Source organism: Canis lupus, chromosome 4, assembly GCF_048164855.1.
Source record: "Canis lupus baileyi chromosome 4, mCanLup2.hap1, whole genome shotgun sequence".
NCBI lineage: Eukaryota > Metazoa > Chordata > Mammalia > Carnivora > Canidae > Canis > Canis lupus.
Window position 1 is genome coordinate 23,094,072 of NC_132841.1, and position 25,862 is coordinate 23,119,933.

General features: G+C 53.0%; 1 protein-coding gene across 1 annotated transcript in view; it reads left to right on the top strand.

The window, feature by feature from the left end:
• LOC140631987 (cadherin-23-like) overlaps positions 1–25,862 on the top strand; it is a 283,795-nt gene that overhangs the window by 168,434 nt on the left and 89,499 nt on the right. Inside the window, exons 9-10 of the mRNA XM_072823494.1 lie at positions 9,763–9,875; positions 11,827–12,015. Of these exons, the coding sequence (XP_072679595.1) occupies positions 9,763–9,875; positions 11,827–12,015 (302 nt within the window). The remainder of the gene's footprint in view (positions 1–9,762; positions 9,876–11,826; positions 12,016–25,862) is intronic.

Consider the following 25,862-nt stretch of genomic DNA (forward strand, 5'->3'; position numbering starts at 1 on the left):
CCTCACAGGCTCTGGAGTCAGCCAGCCTGGCCTTGAGCCCTGCCTCCACCACTTACCAGTGATGTGACCTCAAGCAAATCGCTTAGTCTCCCTCTCTCTCTCTCTGCGCCTTGGTTTTCTCACCTGGGAAATGGGAATGACATTAATAATGGGAATGATGAAGATGATGACGCCCTGTCCGTGGAGTTGCCATGAAGCATAATGGATAGATTCGTGCAAAGTGCTTAGAACCTGGCCTGACACACGACGGGCCTGCAGTAGATGGTCCTTGTCACTGCACCTTTTGTCGCTACCATCACGCAAACCATGCCTTCATCACCAACAGGCCTCCCTGCCTCCAGGGACTCCCTGTAGAACAGAAGGCCAAACTGCTTACCTGGCATTCAAGGCTCCCGACACCACTGCTCCTCCAGCTGGCTCCCCTGCTGTGAAAGGATTACTCCGCCCTCCCCCTCTGCTCTTGCTAGACCCCCAGTGGGAAGCTACCCAAATCTGCCCTCCAAAGCCCAGTGGAAGGAGCCCCTTCCACACCAGCACCGCCCCCCCATGGCGAGGCATCTTTTGGGCACAGGTCCCATTTTTCTCATCTAGACTAGACACCCCTGGGAGCAGAGGCTTCATCTTTGTACTGCTCAGGCTCTCTGGAACCTTGCAGAATCCTCTGTGAGCAAATTCCTTTCCTCACTATGGCAAACGCAGCAGGGGCCAAGCCAGGAGAGGCCCCATCCTCGGGGAGTTTAACTTCAGCAAATTGTGGCCAGAACACTCGTAATGCAGGTAGAGGAAGCATCGCTCATTAAAGCAGATCCCTTTACAAGTCAGCCCACGTCTGACACCAACGTAGAACACACAGGCGCACGTCATCAAACCTTGGTAATTTTTTGCACGTGCTTAAATATATGGTAAGGTAAAATTCACCATCTTAAAGTGTACAATTCAGGGGCATTAAGAATGTTCACAGCATTGAACAACCGTCATCTCTGTCTAGAAGTTTGGGGATTATTCTTTAAAGGAACTTGCATTAACTTTTTTTTTTTTTTAATGCATGTAATTCAAGTTAAGTCAAAAGGAAAAAGTTGAAATGATTCTAGAGCAGTGGTTCTCAGGCAGGAGTGATTTTGCCACCCATACCCATTCCCTCGCCTTTCCGGGGCCATCTGAAGACATTTTGGTTGTCACGACTGGGGGACAGGATGTTACTGGTATCCTCGAGACCAGGGATGCTGCTACATATCCCACAGTGCGGAGAGCAGCCCCCAGCACAACAAATTCCCAACTTAGTGTCACGCTACTGAGATTGAGAAACCCTGCTCTAGCCTCACCACTTAACGATAATCTTTGTCAACATGCTGTACGCATTTCATTCCTTTCTCTATGCATATATTTTTAAGCAACAATAGGAAGCATTTTAGGGAACTATGCTATTTGGTGTCTCCTTTTTAAGAAACAAACATGGGGCACCTGGGTGGCTCACTCTGTTAAGCATCTGCCTTTGGCTCAGGTCGGGATCCTGGGGTCTTGGGATCGAGCCCGCATTGGGCTCCCTGCTCATCAGGGAGTCTGCTTCTCCCTCTCTCTCTGTGCCTTCCCTCCATTTGTTTTGTTTTTTTTTTCCTTCCCTCCATTTGTGCACCAATGCATGTGCTCTCTCTCACAAATAAGTAAAATCTTGAAAAAAAGAGAAAAAAACACGTCTTAAATATCCATCTTTCCAAGTCACAAACTTCTCTTCTGCAGCATTACTTTTAGCAGCTGGCCGAATTTCATATAGACTCTCATTTAACTAATCCCTGTTGTTGGACACTTAGGTTCTTCCTAATTTTCTTTATTAAGCAGCGCCGTGGTGAACATCCCGATAGCTGCACATGTGGGTACGTGGGGTTGAAGAGCAAAGGTTTTTCAGGAAATAGGGGAGCTTCTGATCCCAGCTATAACCCCTGGTGGTGTTCTGCAGATCCCCTGTTAAAGTGTCCTCAAAGCACCGGAGGCCGCCAGCCTGGGGCCACCTGTCGTGCAGGGAGCCACGTACTGCTGAGGGTGAGCGGGCCATTGTTCGACCCTCGGCAGCCCTAACGTAATCAGTTTTACTATCCTTGGCTACTCGGGTTAATGTGTCATGCGTTGGAGCCAGTTATTAGCAAATTAATCAGAGTCCAGTTTGTGGTCCTATTAGGAGAGGTCATCATTTGTTGGTTTAAGGGAGCTTGATGAAAACCATCGCTCCGTGAAATGTCTGCGTGGCAAGCAGACTGCCGTTCGCACCTACCTGCGGGACTCAGGGTTGTCTTCTCCTGACTGGACGGTAGTGACCGTAATTAACTGAGATGCGCTCAGCTCAGGCGGACATACCGCTTTGGGCGCATCAGGAGCGAAGCGATCCCCCCGGTTGGAATGGCTAATTAGCTGATCCCTGCTCAGAGCCCCGGAGCGTCACGGTCTCTGGGATGTGTGACATTACAAGTCACGCCAGCAGCGTGCTGCCCTGCCCTTTACACTACCCTCAGAATGGCCCCCCAGCATCCCTGCATCAGTCCATCTGTTCATTCAAACATTTGTTGAGCACCTACTGTGCATCAGCTGGTCATCTGGGGAAAACCAATCCTTACTCTCCCGGGGCTCATGTTGCCGTGAGGGGAGACGGACAATAAGCAAACACGTAAACGGGTGACAGGAGAGGTTCAGAAAGTAGAAGTGCTTTGAAGGGAATAAAACAGGCTAACAGAGTGGAGGGTGAAGGGGTGTGGGGCAGTGAGGGGATTAGGGATGGCTCCTCTGTGCAGGTGACACTGGAGCTGAGGCCTGAATGCAGATGATGTGCCTGCAGACATCTGCAGGGAGAGGGTCCCAGGGCCTTCAGGAGAAGCTTTGGAGAGGGGTTAAGCCTAATCACTCCCCACCCCGCCTCCCTGAGGGTCCTTCGGAGGGGCAGCGAGCTCTCCACCCGTGTCCCCTCCCCTGGTTGAGAGTCCGGGTAACCCACACCACTGGTTGCCATATGTTGATCGCAGAGCTGGTGAATGCAGCCCAGCCCAGGTGCACCCAGGACGCAGGCCCCTTTTGTCAGCAGGCAGCTAAGTGACAATTTTTAATTCATAAGACATCTTGCCCAAAGCCCACATCCCAGGCTGACGCCCAGTTTTTATTATGCAGCAATACAGTCAGACGGGACAGGGGTGGGCCTGCAGGCCAGCCTGCCCCATGGGTCCAGGGGGCTGAAGCCGCACACATACGGCTGTCTCGTGGGCTACCGCTGGCTCTCGTGAGAGGAAGGAAAATCCGGGGCCGGGGGTGGGGGTAGGGGTCCAGACATGAACTCTTTAGTGTCGTGAGAGCTGAGTTGAATTCTTTGTTCCACCCCTAGATGACCGAGTGCCAGTGATTTTTAAGCACTCTGTGCTTCAGGTTCCTTATCTGTAAAATGGGGATAATAGAATCTATCTCATGGCAGGGGAGCGGGGGTTGAAAATCGAAAAAGATATGCACGCAAAACGCTGCATGGTACCAGACGCAATCACATCGGCTGGCCTAGGGAGACCCGCTCACAGCTCACCCTGGGTCCTCCGTTCAGGAAGCTGCAGAGCCCAGAAAGAAGGAACAGGAACCAAAGGCGCACCTACTGTGTGCCAGGCACTACAACAGGTGCTTTATTGCCGTGATCACGCCTGAGCCTCCCCCAGCCTGGTGAGGTGGGAGCTGTTATCTACACGTTACAGATGAGGAATTTGGCTTAAAGGAATTAGCAGTTTGCGGGAGGTCTCGCAGCTGGTAAGTGGCAGATCTGTTGCCGGCACCTAGGTCTTTTTTCATCCTGCCAGTTTATGCACGGTAGGCAGTCTTCACTTGGGTGTTGATGTAACAGGCTCCAGGCAGAGACCCCCGGAGAGAAGGGGGTGCAAACCCCAGTTCTGCCCTCCTCCCTCGGAAGGGTCCCTGACCCAGGGCCTGAGACGGGTGGGGTGACCAAGTCAGAGGCCAGGTGAGGGATCGGCATCCCACAGGTCACCCCCAGGTAGCCTCCGTCCTGCATTCAGGGACTGGCATTGGAGTGGATGAGTGTGTGGGCCTCGAAGCCCCACCCAGTCGCGAGCTCCGCATAAGATTGGCCTTGGTGGAGCAAGCCCCCGCCTCGTGTGTGCTCCGTGACCCTGTGACCCTTCCTAATCGCAGCTCAGGCGTCCTTCTGAGTGCCACTAGGGATGCAAGTGTGAGCCCCTGGCGCTCCTCCCGCAGGCCACCCTGGATCTTGCTGCGAGAACCAGGGGAGCCCCCACAGCTCAGGGCAGTTCTGAGGGTGCCAGCCCAGCGCTGGGGCTCAGAGGAGTGAGAGATGCCGCAGCCCCCAGGACTGGCTTCCTGGGGCCTGTGACACTCGGGGTGGATCTTAAGAACCGGGAGGACCAGGGTGGAAGCCGTTGGTTTTCCTTGAACTCAGAGGGCAGCAGGACAGGTCGCGTTCGCCCAGCGGAGCAGACAAAGCAATTGAAAGTCATGCCTGTGTTCCCACGCGCCCCATCAGCCACTCGCTAACTGCCTTCCCCCCAGACCTGGCTCGCCCTGGGTCAAGATGCTGCGGGCGAGATAACAAGGGGACAAGATGTGCGAGTGATGAGATTTGGCGGGAGCCAGGGAGAGGGGCGCCGGGGGAGGGGGAGAGGCTGGCGGCCTCAGAGGGGGGAGGGGGAGGGGGAGCCCCCGCCGCCCCCCCCCCAGGGCTGACCTTCCCTCCTCCCCCATTCTCCCTCCATCCACCTTTCCCCCCTCACTGCCTCCCCTCTGCCTGGACCGGCTCTGAGGCACAGAAGCCCTTTGCTTGACTCTGCTGCGCCCTCTAGTGGCCACTCGGCCTCCCTCCCTGGGTTTTGTGTCTGCACCTGCTCATGTCCCCGGGTCTGTGCCCCACTGGCCCTCAGTGTCTTACTGTCTGACCTCTGGGGGCATCCGAAGATCCAACCCCATCTTCATTCTCCTGAGCTGCCTCTCTCTCTCTCTCTCTCTCTCTCTCTCTCTCTCTCTCTCTTCTCTGTCTCTCGGCTGCTTGACCCTACTAACCCTCTTGGAACTCCCTCCTCTCCTGCCTCCGGGCACCTGGCACATACAATGTCCCCCTGCATCTCGGGCTACTGCCTGTCTCCCTAAATTCTCCTGCTCATCCTCACTGGAGCTATAGGCCTGCCCCAGAGGTAGCCTTGCCAGTGCCTCTGTATGTCCTGCCTGCAGCCCTGCCTTCCCACCAGACCCCAGGGTGGGCCCTCCTCGCCACCACCCGGAGGACATTGCCACATGGATGTTGTGCTACTTCCTAAATCTGCCCAGAATGTATGGTGTTTTTACCTAGGATCCCCTCCTGAGGAAAAAAAAAAAAAAAAGCAACTTTGTCACCACTCCATTTTATGTAGGATGATGATTTCTTGTATCTCTGCATCTGCTTGTCCCTTAGCATGGGGCCAAGTGCAGAGTGGGTGTAAACGTGTGTAAGGCCAATGCCTGTGAAGCAAGAAAGAGATGTAAGCCAGCCACTTAGTAGCTGTGTGACCTTGGACAACTTATTTGTCATCTCTGAACCTGCTTCCTCATACGTGACGTGGGCTATGTTCTTACTAAGTTATGGTGAAGAGTAAATAATATGGTGGCACAAATGGCTTCACTTGGTGCCTGGCCCATGGAAATTCTCAATGAGCACTAGCTACTGTTTTTAATAAATAAGGGAAAGAAGGCTGGGACTCCCCCTTGGAAGCCTTTCATGCTTTTGCAGACTCGATTCACATCCCCCCAGCCTTTCCTCTGGGAATCTGAAGAAGTCTGGGTGCCTGGAGCTCCTAGAAGAGGTGGCTGCCCCCAGGATAACCAGCAGGGCAATAATGAACCTGCTTCTCTTTTGTGAACTCATTAAGTCACCAGCTCCCAGAACCCTGAGGGCACGGAGGTGCGGTCCCACTCCACCCCAGAACCCCTCCCCTCCCAGGTATATCCACATGCACCTGGGACAGCACCTGTCAGGCCCAGGGGAAGCAGCTGCTCTTCTGCTCAGCAATGGGGGCTGAACAGGTGAAAGGCGTCCCAGGTAAGCCTCCCTTGGCCCCTGGTCCCTGTGGGACTTGGATAAAGAATGTCTGGGAGACCAGAGGGTTGACAGGGTGGTATCAGCTTCCAGGGGAGCAGAGAAACTTGTTTGTGTGGCTGCCAAGGCCACATCCCCCTGGGGAAAGGGAGTTAAGAGAGAGGAGCCAGGAGACGGTGACCCACCCTGAGGCCAGAACCCTGCTGAGATGGCCTTGGCCTTAGAGCTGCCAACTTGCACACACGGGCTTTTGGTTTTGAGGCTCTCCTAGCAAGAGGACAGGGTTGGCTCAATGCTCCTATTGGGCGAACAGCTCTAGACACAGGCCTGTGGGGACGGGGGTGGGAATAGAGCAGGTGGTCCACGGTGGTAGCACAGATACACCAGATGGCCAACCTGTGTTGAGAACTTCCTATGTGCCAGGCACTGTATTCACTCATTTCATCCTCCCAACAACAGTCTGGGGTGGGTACCATTGTTGCGCCCAATTTACAGACTAGGAAACTGAGATCATCCAGATACGTTAATAACTTGACCAAGCTCACCCAGCCAGCAACAAGCAGAGCTATCTGAACCCATACAGTCGGCCTCCTGAGGGCATAATCCTAACTACCTCTCTACACCATGCTGCTTTCCTGGGGGGGACTTAGCTCAGCAAGTGCTTGCTTACATGTTCAATAGCGTGATTATGTCATTAATGTTGATCTTCACTGCAAGACTGAAGGGATGAACCTTGCCTGCTTTTCTCTACTGATTCTCTAACGCCTTACACACAGTAAGGTGCGCAATATGAACTCAAAGGAATGAGTGATCTAATCAATCTGTCTTTGAATGAGCCCTGCCCTTGGCCATCCCTGCTTGGGGCTCAGGGCTCCGTCCCTGCCTGTGCCTGAACCAGCATCCCAGGAGTACTGCTATTGCCATGGTGACAGGAGGCCATCAGAGCCAATGGCTCACTCAGGTGGTCCCGTCAGCTCCCTGGGTGTAACCAGTTCTGGCTGCTGGTCCTGGGAGTTGCTGATTCGTACTTGGCAGGAGGTAGATATGGGGAAAAAGTGTGTGTGTGTGTGTGTGTCTGTATCTGTGTGTTGGAGGAGGGTCCCTGGGTTTGAATGTGTATCAGTTGGAGGGTATTTGCCTGCAGGTTTGCTGGAGAAAAATGCCTGGGTCAGAGAAGAGGATATTTTATGAGCTGGAGGCAGACTTCAAGCTGGGGATGGGCCGTATGGTCATGATCGGGGCAGAGGTGCTAAGTGGGGAGGCCCAGCTGCGTGTTCCAGAGTTGATAACTCCATTTTTCAAGCCAAAAACCAAAGCACATCATTCAACAAGGGGCTTCTGGTTTGTGAATGATTTATAGGAAAAATCTTGCAAAGATAAAAATTGAATCACATTTAGTTAAACATTTGATAGGTTCCTTTATTGGGAAGAATAAATTTATATGGAAATTCAGAATGATGGGATGCTAGCCCTGGGGGCTGGGGAGGTGCGGCCCACGCTGGCAGGGGGCGATAGGCGGCAGGAGGCTCGGAGATGTTGCCTCAGGGCAGCCCTTCAGCGCAGCATTTAGGGACTCAGAGGACCCACCCCCCAAAGGGCCCTGCGATGACCATGCTTCACCCCCCCAACCCTGATCACCCTGTGATGTGAATACCTGGGTGAGGGCTACATCCCCTGCTAGACTCTGTCCCCCACATATCGCAGGAGCTCAGTGACTGTCAAATGGATTAGCTAATGACAAACAGATGAAAGCCTCCATCCTCCTGTTTCCCCAGCAGCAGAATTCCTGGCTAAAGAAAAAGACACTTCCTTACCTTCATGCGTGTCCATGCCTCCTTGCAGCCCTGTCCTCCCCCACTACACCCACTCAGCAGGAAGGTGTCCAGGTCTCTCTATGGCCGTGGGAGGAAGCTCCAGGCAAAGGGGGAGGCTGGGGTGACGTCCACTCCCTGGCCAGGCCCCACGTCACAGTCCCCAAAGCCCACAGTCTGAGCCTGACGTGAGACCTGACCGGGCTCTGCAGTCATCAGCTGTCCCTCCGCCTCAGCCAACCCTTGTAGCCCGCGAGGAGGACAGGGGAGGGACAGCCTCTAGCTACCGACCGAGTGGACGTGGATGCCTTGCCGGCCAGCAGAGAGTTGGTGGAGAATAGCCCCTCCCAAAGTCTAAAGTCAGAAGGGAAATTGTCCCCGCTTTGTGCTTTCCCTAGTTGATCCAAGAGATGACGGACCCCCTAATGGTGCACAGATCCCTTTAGAGCCCGGGTCGGGGTGGGAGGTGAGCCAGGGGATACAGTAGCTTCTACCTGTGTATGTCAGTTCCTGCTTGTGGGATCAGCATTCATCCATCCATCCTTTCCCCAGTGCTGCCCATCATCCAGGGCCCAGCTCAGGCAGTACTTAGTGAACACTTACTTTGTGGCCACTGCCCACCCCCCATCTTCAGGGTGGCCGGGAAGATCACATGAACACATAGGGAGCAGTGAGAGAGCAAACAGAACAGTGGCTACCGCCTGTGAGCGTGGAGGGTCAGCCAGAGAAGTAGGACTGCCTTCCTGGAGGAGGAGGAGGAGGAGGAGGAGGAGGGGCACTGGGTGGGAGGATGGCAGGTAAGGCCAAGAGAGGAAGGTGTTCACAGAGAGAAGAGGAGGCAGGAGTACACATGGAGATTTGAGGAACCTGGGAAAGCCGCTGTGGGGACACAGGGCGCCTGTAGGGGAGCATAAAATGGAGTTGGTAGGGGAGCGAGGGGTGGACACAGAGGTCTCCATCTGAGCCAGTGTATCTCGAGTAGGGTTTTTGCCAGTACTTTAAATATATACTTCAAGTTTTAATAAAATAAATGCTTATTCTTAAGATTGAATTGGGTTTTTAACTTACATTTAACGTAAAGGGAAATTGTATCACTGCTCAGTAGAAAATTAGAATAGGATAGAATGGAATAGGATAGAAAATGACTATAAAAATAAGCACAACGCAAACAAAACTAGGTTTCTGCTTTAGTCCACTTGGGCTGCTATAACAGAACACCACAGGCCGTGTGGCTCATAAACAAAGAAATTTATTTCTTGTAATTCCAGAGCCCGGGAAATCCAAGATCCGAGTGTCAGTGTGGTCACCACCCTGGTTCATAGGTGGTGATTCCTCACCGTGTCCTCACATAGCACAGGGCGCATGCGATCCCTTCCATCCACGAGGGTTCCACTTGCAGGACCGAGGCACCTTCCGAAGGGCCCACTTCCTAATGCCCTTGTGTGGCTTTGGGTGTCACCATATGAATTCTGTGGGGAAGCAAGTGTTCGGACCATAGCAGTTACCAAGTCCTAGCTGCATACTGTTCCCTTTAGAAGCCTCCAGGCCTGTGGCCTGCTCTCTCTCTCCCTCTCTCTCCCTCTCTCTCTCTCTCTCTGTTACGAAGGAAGACAGCAAGTGTTGGGTGCTATAGGCACACTAGCACCAAACTGAGACTTTCTCCTTGACTCCTTCTGAGAGACAGAAGAAGACCGAAAAGCAGAATGTCCTCACTGTGAATCATTGCTGCCTACTGCCTGGGCCGCATCTTCCAGAACACTTCCCATTACTCCTGGGGCCAGCGTCCATGGGGTTAATGCTTCATCCTTAACGTGCAGAGAGGAGCCCCGACCACAGCCCGCGTCCACCTGCCCTGGGCCCCAGGCGTACCTGGAATGTTACTCTCTCTTGCAGGGAATACCAACAGCATCTTCGCTCTGGACTACATCAGTGGGGCACTGACCTTGAACGGCCTACTGGACCGAGAGAACCCCCTGTACAGCCACGGCTTCATCCTGACGGTGAAGGTGAGAGCCAAGCGGCAGGCACAGGCCTCCCGTGTGCAGGGGCCCCCACCGCGGTACCAGCCTCCAGCAGCGCCCCCCTGAAGCTCCAGCAGGGCGTTGCTCCCAGCCCCTCACCTGCCTGGGTGCTGGGGCTCGTGTCAGGACGGGACCACACCTCCCAGCATAGGCCAGGTCAGGGGCCGTGCTGGCACCCCACAGCCATGATCAACAATCACACAGGATTAGGACTTTCATCCCCATTTTAGGAACCAGAGAGCACACAGTAGGTGCTCATCGGTGGTCCTGACGGTTACCCATGATTCCTAGTTCTCCATAGTAGCCACCTCAGATTCTCATATTGACCCCATTTCTGGGGTTTGTCCCAGTTCTAACTCTGACGGCCTCCCCCAGGGACTATTCCCTGGTTAGGAAGCAGCAGCGTAGTGGGGGGAGGTGGGAACCACTAGGGTCCTTACCCTGGAGGTGTGGTGGAGCCACAGCCTCTGGCCCCTGTCGCCCCCTAATGACTATCTTAATAGAAGACTTCTGGATCCTTGTATCTGCTTCTGTACTGTCTGTTGTGGTATGTTGTGCTGATTGAAGAAAACCTGGCCTCACAGATTTGTAATTGGAAAAGAGAGGATTGGGGTTTGTTTGTTTTTTTTTTTATTTATTTATTTATTCATGAGACACACACACAGAGAGAGGCAGAGACACAGGCAGAGGGAGAAGCAGGCTCCCTGCAAGGAGCCCGATGCTGGACTCGATCCTGGGACTCCAGGATCACGCCCTGGGCCGAAGGCAGATGCTCAACCACTGAGCCACCCAGGTGTCCCATGGCCGCTTTTAATTAAAATCTATGATTTGCAGAGGCATTCCCTGGGAAACCCATTTAAGGTATGGACTTTCCCTGGGCCATAGGGTTCCTCCCCAGCCCCGTGGACTGAGGTGGGGGAGGACACAAGGGCTGGGATAGGAGCTTCCATCCTGAGGAGGACAGAGGAGCCCAGCCTGGCCCTTGATTGTTCTCCTTGACCTTGGGAGGGATACAGAGCGACAGGTTGATTAGCCCTCCTTGGCCGGCTGGCTCCTCTGTCACCACCCAGGGTGCACACATGGTTGGGGTAGGGGGGCCAACACCACCACTTTCCCATGTTGCATCAAGCCACCAAGCCACGGGCCCCTCTCTGCCTCCCCTCCTCTCTGCACGCTTCCTGTAAGGTGCACAGTTCCAGTTGGAGAGAGCTGTGTCCTGGCCCCAGTGGCGCCACCAGCTTACTATGGGACCCTGAGCTCATTTTTTCCATCTTTATATAAAATGTGAGGGGGAGTTCACAAACTTGGCTGTGAATCCAAATCTCCTGGGGAACTGGTAAAAGATAGCTAGTCCTGGGCCTCCCGCCCAGAGACTCAGATTCAGAAGATTGAGTGGGAACTGGGAATGGGTATTTGTGGGGGGGGGGGAGAGAGGTTCTGGTGCAGAGACTGGGCACCCAAGGATTTGAGCCCATTTTTCCCTGAGTCCGACCCAGACCATCATGATGCCTAGCACAGTGTTTGGGCCATAGCAGATGCCAAATTAAGTCTTAATTACCTGCTAGCGCAAGAATTCTTGACCTCAGTTTTATCATCTGCCAAATTGAATAAAGAGTCCCCTTTGCCCCTTGAGGAGCCCCTAAATCTGTCTTGTCATCATCATACCACCTCGTCCCTTTGGTCCTGGAATCCTGCTGCCTGAGTTTGACACCCACTCTGACTATGTGTCCTTATACAAGTTACTTAACCTCTCAGAGCCTGTTTCGTCAAGGGTAAAATGGGGATGATGATGATAGAGTCGTCTTCCCAGGATTGTGGTCAGGGCATGGGATAATTGACAGAAAGCACAGGACCCAGCATTGACAAAGCCTTGGTAAGTGATGATGTTATGATTACGGCCGCCTTCATCTCTGGGGTGTTTGTCCTCTACCTGCAGGGCACAGAGCTGAATGATGACCGTACTCCCTCTGATGCGTCAGTCACCACGACCTTCAACATCCTGGTTATTGACATCAATGACAATGCCCCGGAGTTCAACAGCTCTGAATACAGTGTGGCCATCACCGAGCTAGCACAGGTGGGCTTTGCCCTACCCCTCTTCATCCAGGTGGTGGACAAGGATGAGGTGAGTCCCGGGAATGTGTGGTGTATCCAGACCCCCGCCCTTTCTGGGCTGTCCAACCCTGGGGAAGATGCCAAGTATCTCTAGGCTTCCAAGTTCCCATCTATAAAATAGAAACAAACATTGCTGCTGCTCCTCCCTTGCAAAAATCAGCAGTCTCTAATCCTCAGCCTACCCCCCACCCCTGCAAAAACTCTTTGAGCACACACTACCAGTGTATAGTTCTTCATTTAGCAATTTATTTAGGAATTTATTTAGAAATATATGTTCATCCTATTAATCTAGTATGTACATTATAAAATATACACCAAAAACTAGATATTTTAAAAGTTGGAGGGTCTTGTATAAAATAGGACTTTGGAAAAAAAGTCTTATTTCTGTTTTGGGTGTAGTAATGACTCCTCCTTTTCCATGTGAGTAGCATAAGTGCTTTCAAGGGGATCCCAGGCCACAAGGAGACTTCGGGGGTCCTGGAAGCCTGCAGCCTCCTGCAGGGCCCACCTGGAAGGGGCATGGGCAGCGAGTGAAGGAGAGCTCAAGAAGGCCAGGAGGGAGGAGGCTCCGGGATGGGGCCGTGCCCCACCAGGCCTGGATGGGACAGGCTTCCATGCTGACGGGGACCCTCTCAGCCTGCCTCCTCCCCACCCGGGGCCGTGCCTGGTCTCTCCCCTGCCTGTCAGCAGCCACAATCCTTAATAGCACTTCTATTTATTACCGCTGCTCCCAGCCCACTCTGCTCAGGAATTCCATTAGGTTTTCCAGCCTGAGGGGCTTCTCTGCAATTACACCTCACAATACCAGGCTCCCACACTGGCCTTGCTCCAGGCCTGGCTTCCCGCTCACTCCTCTTGCTCCTCTCTGGCTGCTCAACAGACCACCAGCACACCTGCCCAGGAGCCCCTCCTCCCATGATCCAACTGGTCTCCTGTCAGCTTCTCTTCCCTGGACACCCTCCACCCCAACCCGCCCCCACCCCTGCCCCCTGCCAAGGACAGAGGGCCACGAGGGCAAGTCAGTCCCCTGTGTGTACATGTGTATGGGTGCACATGCCCCCGTCTCCTGCTAAGTCATCCCATACCCATCTGTCTGAGAAAGCTAAAGTATGTACTGAGCACCTACTGTTTAAAAGGAGCTGTATTTAGTCCTTTGAGGAAGCGTAGCCATGGGACCAAGTGTGTTTACACAAAGTGTAGTATGTACTTTTTAAAACATACACAAAAATGTAGAAAGTTTAAAAGGTGGAGATAAACAGGTATAAAAACAAGTTCCAATATTTTCTCATACCCCAGTGGGCCATCTTTTATCCCCCTGGGGCACAGCACCCCCTGTAGACGCTGCTGTGTAAGTGAGAGCCTCAGGAGAAAGTCTCATCTCTGGTTTCAGGCTTTCCTGAATGTCCAAGAGAACAGAGACACTGATACTTGCGTACAGGACAGTGACAATAGATAGCAAGGGCTACAGAGCTCAGCTGAGGAAGGGAAAGAAAGGGGCCAGAGGGAGCCGGAAGACCAGCCAAAGCTCTGTGGTGAAAGGGGGGACCAGGGCTGAGCCTTGGGACACACATCAGATGGTTAAAGGTAGCCAGGAGGACTAGTAGGTTGGGCAGTGGCCCACAGAGAGGCCCAGCAGGTGGAGGGAGCAGGTCGTGCCATGTGACTGATGCAGGGTTGGCATGGTGAGCTGGTGGGAGGGTGGGCTGGGACGCACAGGGAGCCCCAATTCCAAACCAAGGAATTGGGGCTCGATTTTGGAGGCGACCCAGAGGGGAGGCAGCTTGTGTAGTGGTTCATGGCCCAAACTCTAGGATCAGACGGGGCCTGTGTTCAAGTCCAGCCTTGCCGTTTGCTAGCTCTGCGACCTCGGGTGAGTCATTGACCCTTTCTAAGCATCACTAGGCTGTCTGGGTGAAAATGTGTCCATTTCTATTGCGGCAACAAACTAACCCTGAAACAGAGGTTTATTTCTCACTCCGAGGTTTATTACTCACCCAGCACAAGTGGGCAGGGCGATCCCTCTCTGTGTCGTCGCTCAGTGCACGCTCTGTGATCACGTCGGTCACTGCAGGAGGGAGGGGAAGGGGGCAAGCACCAGCTCTTCTATGCTTTATCCTGTGACTTCTGCCCAGAACTAGGGATGTGGCCCCACCTCACTGCCAGAAGGCTGGGGAATATGGGGAAGCAGCTCCATGTTGGCATCTGCCACAGGGAATGCCACCAAGGGATAGAGGAGATCAGACCTTTAGTCTATAGGACTCAGCACAGTACCTGCCACACACCCAGATGTTAACCAGATGGATCCAGGGAGCAGCAGCAGGGCCAGAACCCCCAGGGCCTTCTCACCACCACTGGTTGGGGGATTACAGGGTCACCCTGGCCCCTTGGAGATTAACTCAGTCCTGCTTTGCTGGAAGGCCTGTCCGAAGTGTCTGCAGGGATGCTGAGGGGTATCTGGGTCCAGCCTGCCTCTGGTGGCCACTCCCCACCCAGGCACAGGCATCACCATTGCCCGCTGTGGACTGGGTGCCCGGTGCTACCAGGGACCATTTCGTTCCTTGCCCTAGAGAGTTGACCAGTGTCTCTGACAGTAAAGGGCTGGCCTCCAGGGCACAGTGAGGTGCAGAGAGAGAACTACAGATGAACAAAGGCAGCCCAGAAGCCCAGACTCCACCACCCACCAACCAAGGTCCTCTGGGTCATCGTCCAGCCTCCCAGTAGAGCTGCACCCAAACCATCCCAGACATGGTCCTGGACCGATTCCCTAACTAAGAGGGAGGAATAAATTGCTTTCTGAATTGCCCTACTCTTTTTGTATCTCCCATCTCTTCTCTATTCTCCAGAATTCTGGAGGGCTCTAGATCTGGATGGGGTCAATGCTCCCAAGGCCCCGTCAGGCCCCGGTTTCCCAGGATGGAGTGTTTAGGTACATTGCCAACGTCCAGAATCTGGGAAAAAACGGGGAACCTCCAAGAGAAACCAGGCACCTTTTGTAAAAAGAGATTTTAAAAATTTAGCATCTCTTCCAGTTCTCTTTCTGAGGAGAAGATACAATCGGTTGGGATTTATGTCTGGGGGGGAGGATGGTTGGATTTGCCAGGCATGGAGGAAAACTGTGTCCATGGAGCAGACTTGGAGGAGGGACAGGCATGAGGAGAGGTGAAATCTCTGTGTCATAGACTCTGCAGAACATGTGATTCTCCCTCACGCTCACCATTATTGTGGTTTTGCAGGTATTAGTGCATAACATTTGTCTCCCCGATTCAACTGAAGGATTCGCAGGCAGGGGCGGCTCTGCTTTCCTGGCCGTCGTAACCCAGTGCCTCACACTCTGCCTGGCACCTGGGAGGCACTGCAGAGATATGTGCTGGTTGAATTAAAGCACGGCCAAATGGTAAAAGTAGCAATGAGGTGGCTCAGGGCTTTATCCAAACCAGACTCTGAGTCAGTGGCCCTGTACCGCAAAAGTCCAGTTCCCCCAAGTTTGTGTAGGAAGGTGACGTCAGAGGTCCACGGTGGGGCAGTAGAGGTCGCCGATGGAAAATAGAAGGAAAGAGGAAGCAGTTTAACCTCTCAGGTAGCACTTTGTGGCAGTCATTTCCAGCAAGGATGCTAATCTAACTCACAAAAACTAGATGATGCTGGCTCCCCTCCAGCTAGAAGATGCTACTCAGTTTCTTGCTGAATCTCAGGCTCTGCAGGGAAATTCAGGACAACAAGGGTGCTTGAAAGACGCCCTTTCTGTCTCCCAGGGACTCCACTGGGAAGTCCTTGGGAGGCCTCTGAGTCGTCCCCGCTGAGTCATTTCTTCTCCTTGGCCCAGCTACAGAAAGATGGAAGATACAGAAGAGATGGAAGGATAGGATGGGCTGAAACCACCACCAACCCATTTGCACTGCCTGACAGTTGAGATGCAAATAGATGGTTGTAATGCAAATGACCAAAAAAAAATAAATAAATAAATCTCAAGGCCAAGGCCCCAGGAGTCAGCCTTGGTGTGGAACTCATCTCTGAGTTTCAAATTAAAGGCAGTGGCAGCCTCACTCCCCTGTTCCTGGTGGCCGGGCGTTCTCCTCTCTTCCTCGGTGCCCTGGAAAGCCACCAGAAATAAGCAGCACACGCACCCACTTGGATTCCTACCATCTCCTTTCTACCTACCACCCCTTTGGCCGCAGCATGTTCAGCATGTTGTGTTTTCTCCAGTTGGGTCAACTTTTCCTCTCCGGATCCCCACCCAGTCCTGCCGGAGGCTGAGCTACCCGTCCTGTTTTCCCCTCTGCACGGAGTGGGGGGGGGGGGGGGGTAGGTTGATCAGATGACTGGAAGTTTCTGTTCTATTGGACTGAAATCCACTCTTCTACTTCGAGGCAAGTAGATCTCTGTGCTCTGCATCCCGCCTCTGCTGCGGAGGGGGTGTATATCATCCGCACCTCTGGCTGTTCTACAAATTCCAGCAAAAGGCTTTGTTTTTAAATACTGTCGGCACCGGGACCCCTCTGGGCAGACGCAGAGGGCCCCAAAATTGGCAGCGCCTCTCACCTGCCCTGTACCTTTCTTCTCGGGAGTTGGGAGCCTTTGATCCACTTGTTTCTGTCTCATTTCTGACCCACAGCCTCTCAGCCCTCATTTCCTGCTGTCCCTCAGAATATCTTTGCAGGGGGGAGTGGGGAGTGGGGCGCCAGTGTCCCCCAGAGAGGCCTCCACTGCCGGCTTCTGACTATTTCTGGGAATTGGAATCATTTGAGAAGGACCTTCAGGGGCCCCTGGTGAAACTCATAGAGCTGGGGGATTGTGTGTGCATTCGCTCAACAGACATGCTTGTGCACCTACTGTGCGCCCGCCGCTGAGGAATTGGTACTAAAGATGCAGTCCCTGCCCTCCTAGAGCTTCTGGTTCATCCCAGCTGGGAGGCCAGAGGGATAGGCACCAACACCACTCTGGGTGGAAATGAATGTCAAGAAGTCAGAAACAGGGTGAGGGATGGATGGGGCACAGCGGGGGCCGATTTTTTAAAAATTTTTGCTTCCTATCCCCATTCATCTTTTTTAAAGATTTTATTTATGTATTCGTGAGAGACAGAGAGAGCGAGAGAGAGAGACAGAGAGAGAGAGAGGCAGAGACACAGGCAGAGGGAGAAGAAGGCTCCATGCAGGGAGCCGGATGTGGGACTCGATCCCGGGACTCCAGGATCACACACTGGGCTGAAGGCGGTGCTAAACCGCTGAGCCCCCCGGGCTGCCCCCAATTTTTGACTCAGAGGTTCCGGACTGCCTTCCAAAGAGGTGCCCTTAGAGCAGAAGTTAAGAGGTATAGAGGAGGCAGCCACACAGAGCTGCAGAGGGAGAACATCCTGGCAGCAGGTGCTCCCCTGCAAGGGCAGGGGTCCCCCAAGAGGGAACTGGCAGGGCATTTTCAAGGGGTAGAAAAGAGACTGGTCAGGGGGACCTGGAGAGAGCTGCAGGGGGTGAGGCCGCAGCAGCAGCAGCGTCAGCGTCAGTCAGCGGGAGCCAGGCCAGGCCCTGCAGCCACAGGAAGGTGTTTTTCTGTTACTGCCAGTCCAGTGGGGAGCCAGGGGGTTGACATGCTCTGAGTCACCTTTCTTAAGGGGCCCTCTGATGGCTGTATTGAAAATGGGCTGTCAGGAGCCGAAGGTGGAAGCAGGGAAATGTAGCAAAGCCCCACAGAAGCCCCCCCCCCCCCCCCCCGGCCTCCCCCAGCCACCTGTTCTAGCCAGCAGGTGCTTTCCAGCGTCTGATGGAGGCTCTCTTACAGTTTAGCTGTTTTCCTTTCAGGGTGGCAAGAAGCCAGAGAACCCCAGTCCCCTTATTATGAAACCCAAAAAAGTCCAATGGAAAACACCTTCAGAACTCTGCCCCGGAAGACCGTGAATGACCCACCTTTTTGGTCTTTGTGACAGAGGCTCTCCCGAGTTAAAATCGGCCCAGGATTCTGAACCGTGGCCCAGCATTCTGCTACCAGACCTACCCCCACTGCCCAGGGACGGTGGCAGAGAGAACCCTTGAGCCAAGTCCCACCCCCGTTCTGCTCCTGACTCACAGAGCGATTCCGAGCCAGCCAAGTCTTCACTCTGTACCTCAGTGTCCCCCTCTGGAAAACCATGGGTGGGGCCAGTCAGTCTCAATGAAGACTCTACAAAGCCTTAATCCAAGAGGACCTGGGTGGGAAGGAGAAGGTTCACTCCTGCCACCGGCCCACCCCCCACCCCTGCCCAGCGTGGGCCCCTCCTCCCTTCCCTGAACTCACTCCAGCGGCCTCTGCTCCCTGCTTTGGGCAGAGGGATCTGGGACCTCTGGGCCTCATTCCCCACCCCCAGTGTCCTCTCCCACCCCGCCTGTGTGCTTGTTTATTTGGTGTCACCTGGAGCACCCTTTCACCAGGTAGGGTGAGATGGAATGGTGAAAAATGAGCACTTTGAAGCCAGATGGCCGTGGTTTGAATCCTGCTGTGCTACTTTTGACCTGTGGAAGCTCAGAGGAGTTCATTTATCCTCTCTGATTCAGTTTTCCTGTCTGGAAAATGAAGACAGCAATGGTACCTCCTCACAAAGCTGTTATGAGGATTAAGTGAGTTAATATGTGTATTTGAAACCGTGCCCGGCCCATAAAAAGCACTCTTTAAATTTTAACTGCTTTTACTATCCCAACCCTTTGAGAGAGAGAGAGGCGTATTGTTGTGTTTCTTCAGAGAGGAGGCAGTCGAGGCTCAGAGGGGTTAAGGGGCTTCCCCAAGGTCACACAGCCAGTGGGTCACAGAGCTTGGCCTTGAACTCTCAATCCTGCGCTTCTTGCTTGCACTAGGGAGCTCCGCATTTGCAGCCACGGCTCCCCATTCTCAGAGGTTTGGTCCCACCTAAGCAGGTGGATCTCCCACCTCCAGCATGGCTGTGGGCAGGGCGGGGGAAGGGGTGGGAGGAGGTAAGGCAAGGTGAACGGGGACACATCTGGCAGGAGCTAATTCCTATTTCAGGCAGGAGATGACACGATTCATTTATTTGAGGGGCATAGGAAAAAATAACAGAGAATTACCCACCTCCCCAAGGAGAAAACATCACCAAATACATAAATAAAAGAAAGCAAATGACAGGGAGAAAAAGCCATATTCCAGAATACTGGGTTTACTTGTAGGGATTGTGGGGGCAGGGGGGTGTAGGGGGCAGGGAGAAGGGGAGATTGTTCTCATTCTCCTGCTAATCTGGGCCTCGTTTTTATCCATCACTCTTATTCTCCATTCCACATGGGTCCCTGGCCTGTCAGGGAGCCCAGCCCGCAACCTTGTATTTATTTAAATTTATTTTCCCATTTGTTCTTACTCACCAGTCTGTCCAGCGTGAAGTGGCCCTGTCCCCACGCAGCCCTGCGCAGTTGTAGCTCTGGGCCCCAGGGGCCTCCACCAGGCTTCCTTTCAGTCCAGAGATTCTTACCCCAGAAGCGGGGGTCCACTGCCTCCCCAAGGCCTCCATGACTCTGGGTGGAGAAAAATCTGTGTCTTTATTTTCACTAACCTGTAATTGACCGTTAGCACTCCCTTTAATTATGAAAATAGAAACAAACAGTGGTATTAGCCATACATGGGATTTTGACCCCGAGAGAAACCTCAGACATTTTCATGTCACGTTTCAGGGGTCCTGGGATCTCAACAAACCATTGATTGTTATCACTGCTCTGAAATTACAGCGTTTGTTAACCCCTCTGCCCAGTCATTGTTTAATGCACTAGGAAGCACATCATTCTTCTTTAATGCCCTTTTAAAATACCTGGTAACTGTATTTCAATGCAATGAGTTGATTTTGTGGTCTCATGTATTTTAAATTTTTTGCAATTAAAAATATTATTTTAGGAAGGGGGACCATAGGCTTCACCAGACCATCGGAGGGGTCCTTGGCACAAAAAAGATGAAAAAAACCAGGGGACCCTCTGCTCATGAACTACCACCGTTTAGCCCAGCTCCCTCCTTGGGCTTTTGTTGTAAGGCTGACCTTCTGCTGGGGGGGCAGAGTTGGCATCCTGAACCACACATGCATTTGGAATGAGGTTGGAGCAGGGAGGTTCCGCGTCACACATTCAGCGTTTTCCAGCTCTGGATGCTCCAGGCCACTGTTCAACCGGGCCGCATGTATCCATCCACCAGCATCTACTTTGCAGTAGAGACACAGGGACCCTATGTCCCTGCCACCCCAGGAAGTGATCCCACTTGCCCTAAACTCTCCCTACCTGCTGATGTGACCCCGAGAGAGCACAGCTCTCCATTTTCCTATTTTCCAAAGCAATTGGAACTAGAAACCAAACTCTGGAAGCAGTGAAGAGATGGGGAAGAGAGGGAGGGCCAGGCTGCCAGCATCCCCGGAAGCAGATGTGTGAGTTTTTGCACTTTCTGTGGATGTATGATTATCTAGTTATCCAGACTCTTTTCTTCCCCTCTATTAGGGAGATAAGTGGGATCTGGCTGGAAATCACCCACCTCCCACTGAATCCCCTGGGCGGTATAAAGGAAGTAGATAGAATGCCTCCAACATTCTGCACCTCTCACCCAGCTTGTGATTTCATCAGTGACACGAAGCTGAGGGGAAGGAGGGAGTGAGGGCTCTGGTCCAGGGAGCAACCAAGATGAAGCACATACTGAAGTGGAGGTCGGCAGTGCCCTAACCCCAGTCCCCAGGCCAAGGTGCCCATCCTGGCTGCTTCTGTTCCTGAAAGCTTCTCTGGTGATCTGACTGCATAGCCGACTAAGTGTCCACCCAAAGCTGTGTCCACACAGCCAGTAACTGGAATCGTGGTGCCTGCGTGAGCATCACTCTGCACCTTTGTTTGCCGGGCACAGGTCTGTTTGCAAGACCTCCGTTGTGTCACAGCTTCAGCTCACATTTCTCGGGTTCTTCCCCTAAGATTTTTAGGCTCTCCAGGAAAATGTCTGTTGACTTCAAAGCAAAGCCATTCTGGAAGGGAAGCCAGGGGGAGCAGGGCAGCCCCATCTGCTCTATTTCCTATTAATTTCTCCCCAGTTGCCTTCACCGAGGCTCTTATTATGACGATGGTGATTATTAGGATTTTTCTGTGCTCGGCTGCATCCTGTGGTGTGATTCCTCCCAGCATGCTAAGCTCCAGCTTCCTTGAGGACCAGGGGGTGTCCTCGGTGTGATTCTGACACCTCCTAATTTAGTCTCATCCTTAAATCTAATTAGCGTGCTATTTACACCAGGCCCAGTAGCCCTGGCTGGGGTGTGAAGCAGGCAGCCCCACTCCTCACTGTCGCCCCTCTCCAGCTGGGCCCAGTCTCCTCCCTTGGCTAGAAGTGGTCTTTCATCTTGGTTGTGGAGCACTCTACCCCCTTCACCCACCTCCCTGGCAGCTGACCCTCTTCCCTGCCCCCCACCACCCCTGTTCACGATAGGAAGTAATGGGAGTCATTTTGTCCTTAGGAGTCACGCTTCCTAAATGCAGAGCGTGGTCTTCCTAAACACCCCAACCCCATGCTGGGAGATCAGAAGCAGAACTAATGCACTTCATCCTCTGTCCTCTTCCTGTCCATGACCTCCTGGCCACTCCATGCCCACCACGGTGCCCCTTTTACCATGGGCATCAGTGAGCCCAGTCTCACCCTAGAATGTGATTTCTTCTTCCCACACTCCCCTACCCACCCCACTTGCCACCCCCATCACACCCCTGACAGCAATAGATGGTGTATCTTGTTTATCCCCCTGTCTCGAAGAGTAGGGGTAAGCACGGCCCAGCTGGGAGCGGTCCCTGCATGTCTCACCCCATCACTGTGCCCACAGGCAATGAAACATCCTAATTAACAAGTAGGGATGACAGATCCCAATGGGCAGCGATGGTGAGAGTGGGCCACCAAGAGGGGCGCAGAGCCTCCCCCCAGAGCCAGCACCCAGTGCTGCTTGCCAGAGCTCCTACAGACTCTGTCCCCTGAAAGGGCCGATGGTGCAGGGGTACGTGGGGCCGGGGGCAAGAGGCATTTCATGGCAAGGCAACGTTTCATGACCGTGTTGTCACTTTACCCAGGAAGGCACAGGGCAGACGCTTACTCCTCTCTCCCTCTCCACATCTTCATTTCTCCATCTGTTACCAATCGATTTGAAAAGGAACTGAGAGTAAGTTCTCAAAACCAAGGTTGTCATGCGTCTATATCGCAGGTTAAAAGGTGCAGGTTTTCCTCTTCTTGGTCCTGACACGTGCCCTGAGTCCAGAGTCAACGGGCAGGTGACATCTCTGCTTCTCTCACATGGGCAAAACTAGCCTCCGAGGAAAGCTTCTACTAAGGCCAGAGCGTGCAAAAGCTACGCCAGCTGGCGAAGTGCAGGGTAGCAGGCACCCACGGGCCTGGGGCAGGAAAGCAGAAGAGATATTCTAGAAGGAACCAATTCGTTAGTGTATGTAGTCATCGACAAATACGTGTTGAGCACCTACTGCATGCCAGATGCTCTTCTAGGTACCGGTCACAAGTCCCGCCCTCGGGCAGCATAGGCTCCAGGGGTGGAAGATTGAAGGAACCCTGAGTCTATGGCAGAGAAAAATAAAGCAGGGGGAGGGGTTTGAGGGAGCCAGAGGGGTTGGAGGAGGGCTCTCTGATGAGGTGACCTTTAGGAGAGCCCTCAGTGAAGATGGGGTGGGCCATGTGGCCACTTGGAGGAAGAGCCTTCCAGGCAGAGGGCACAGCAGGCATGCGGCGGAGGCAGCAGTGCACCCACGCGTGGGGCAGGAGGAGGAGGAGTGAGGAGGATCAAGGAGGAGGGAGGAGGAGGAGTGGGGCTGACAGAGGTGGTCTGATAGGCAGCTGTGCCATCAGGGCTCAGCTTGTGCAGGAGGGAGGCAGGAAGCCACCTGAGGGTGGTGAGCAGGGAGCAAGGGCCTTACCATTTGAAGTATCAGGACAGTCTGTGAACACGACCCGAGTGTCCACATCCACTGCTGATGCATAAACAAAATGTGGCAGCTCCACAACGAAACAGTACTCGGCCGTGACGGTAATGCGGCCCCGACATGTGCTACCGTGTGGATGAACCTAGAAAACCTTATGCTACATAAAGAAGCAAAACACAAAAGGCCACATAGTGTGCGATTCCCTCTGTATGAGATGTCTGGAACAGGCAAATCCAGAGACAGAGAGATTTGTGGCTGCAGGGGCTGGTGGGGAGGGGAATGCGGCGGCGTGACTGCTCACGGATCCCACGTTGCCTTTTAGAATGATGGAGATGTTGTAGACCCGTATCGGGGTGGTGGTGGCACAACATGGTGGGTATGCTGAAAACCACCAAATTATACATTTTAAGTTGTTAAAATGGTGAATTTTATCTCAATCAAAAGAAAATTATTTTATTTTATTTTATTTTTTATTTTATTTTTTTTTAAGAAAATTATTTTAAAAGATGGTCTGGCTGCCCAGGGTGAACAGACCACCCAGGGCAGGGCCGTCGTTGGGAGGTAAGGATAGTAATTGCAGGTGCTATTGGGGGAATGAGAGGTGCTCTGCTCCTGAACCCATTTTGAAGGGAGAGTCAGGATTTTGGGGGTGTGCGTGTGTTGAGGGGTGTGTGTTACAATGACTGTGCAAGGTGTTTGACCCAAGCACTTAGAAACATGGAGTCCTTCCTTCCTGAGATGGTGAAGGGTTAGGTTTAGTGAAGAGAAGGTGGTATCTTTTGGTTAGCTTGCAACACGTTACATCGACGTGTGTGTTAGATATCCATATGGAAACATCGAGAAGGCAGGGGGGCATGCTGATAAATGTCCAACAAGCAGCTCTAGGTTGGGGGGCCCCTCATTTGTAGCACTCGGTGGACTCTCTGGTGTAAATCCTCCTACCATATGGACCTCAAGCTGCCAGCATGACCGCAGCTGGTTCACCTAGATCCTGGAAATATCCCACAACGTGGGCCCAGGCTGGAGATAGAAACGTAAGCATCGCCAGCACCTCACTGTATTTACAGCCACAGGTCTAGCAGGGCTCACTGAGGCAAGGGTTGTGTGTAGGGAGAGGGGGGCTGGGGCAGCCCAGCGTTCACGTTAGGGGAGATGGGGGTGAGCCAGCAAAGGCGACTGAGGAGTGGCCCCAGGGAGGAGGAGGACCAAGAGGAAGCACGCAGGACAGGAGTGTGATGGGGGGTGGGGGTGGGAGGCACCGTCTGCAGGAAGAGGGGCACAGCTCGGGAGAGGGAGGAGGCAGCCAGCCCTAACATGCAGCAGTATTTGCCAATTAGCATATGGATCTGTGTTTACTTTTCTGCTTTCAGCATAATGACTCTTAATTGCCCTCATTAGGGAATGTCCAAATCCGCTAACGTTTACAAAGCAGGCCAACCAGGCCCTTTTTTTTTTTTTCTTTTTTAATCCACTTGACCCTTCTCTTCCGCCTGCCTTCAAAACCCTCCCACCCCACCCTCCACCGCTGCCCCTCACCCCCACCCCCTGCCCTTGATGGCTCACCTCTCAGAGGGATGCGGGACCACCCCCTCCAGCTCCTGCAGCGGTGCAGATGTCAACTCATCCTCTAGGGACAGGACTACTTAAAAATAAGCAGGTGGCCCCAGTGGCCCAGTGGTTTAGTGCCGCCTTTGGCCTGGGGTGTGATCCTGGAGACCTGGGATCGAGTCCCATGCCAGGCTCCCTGCTTCTCCCTCTGCCTGTGTCTCTGCCTCTCTCTCTCTCTCTCTCTCTCTCTCTCTCTCTCTCTCTATCTCTGTGTGTGTGTGTGTGTGTCTGTCATGAATAAATAAATCTTAAAAAAATAAGCAGACCACTAAGGGGAAGTAAGAATCCCGTGATCCCAAAGGCATTATAGGCAGTGAAAGCAGCCAGTCTCAAAGGCTACATTCTTTCTGTGTGATTCTTTGACATTCTCAAAAAGACCAAGCTATGGTGACAGAGATTACCATCAGTGGTTACCAGGGCTGAGGGATAGAAGAGGAGTTGAGTGTAAAGATAGTTTGGGGGACAGTAGAACCGTTCTGTATCCTGGTTGTGATGGGGTAACACGAATTTATACATGTGTTAAAATTCATAAAACCAAATGCCCCCAAATGTCAATTTCACTGCACGCTAATTTTTATAATTATAAAAATCATAAATTACTGACGACCTCTCCACATCCACACCCTCCCAAAAAAAAGATGAGATGAAAGGTAAGCAGCATACACAGCACCACAGGGTGAGCTTTTGGACTCAGCACCATCCTTCTCCCCACTGTCTTTTAATTCAGCAAGTAGGTAATCTGCACCCCGCCCCCCGCACCCCGCCATAAAGCCAGAAAGGGAGACCAGAGAGCCTTGAATGCCAAGGTGAGTTTGAACATAATTCAGCAGGCAAGTGGGAGCCATTGATGGTTCTTGAGCACGAGCTCTTGATCCTCAGAGCTGTTCTTTAAGTTGATTGATCTGGACACCAGGAGAACGAAGACAGTGAAGTGACAGAGGATGATGGCAGACAGCAGGAAGGGCAGGGACTGGATGCAGGGTTTGTGGAGTTGGAATGCAGCTAGGGTCTGGAATCTCAGGGGCCAGCGTGCAGAGAAACCCAGAAGGGCAGGCTAAGAAGAGGAAAGAAGGTGAGAGCTGCCAGCCTCTGCCCGCTGGGCAGTGGCCAGGCCCGCCTGGTGTCCTCTCCACCTCGGCTCACTTCCTCATCTGAACGCCCTCCACCCACCCTTGCCCACTCCCTCCATTTCTGTCTCTGTTTTTCTTTGAGTCTGATTATCCTCTCTTGCTCCCCTTCCCAGCCTTCCTCCTGCCTCTGTCTCTACCTTCTGTTTTTCCCTCACACCCACGCATTCACAGATAAGCACTCGCAGAGCCCACTCATTCGTGCATCTCTTCCTTTGTCCATTCAACCG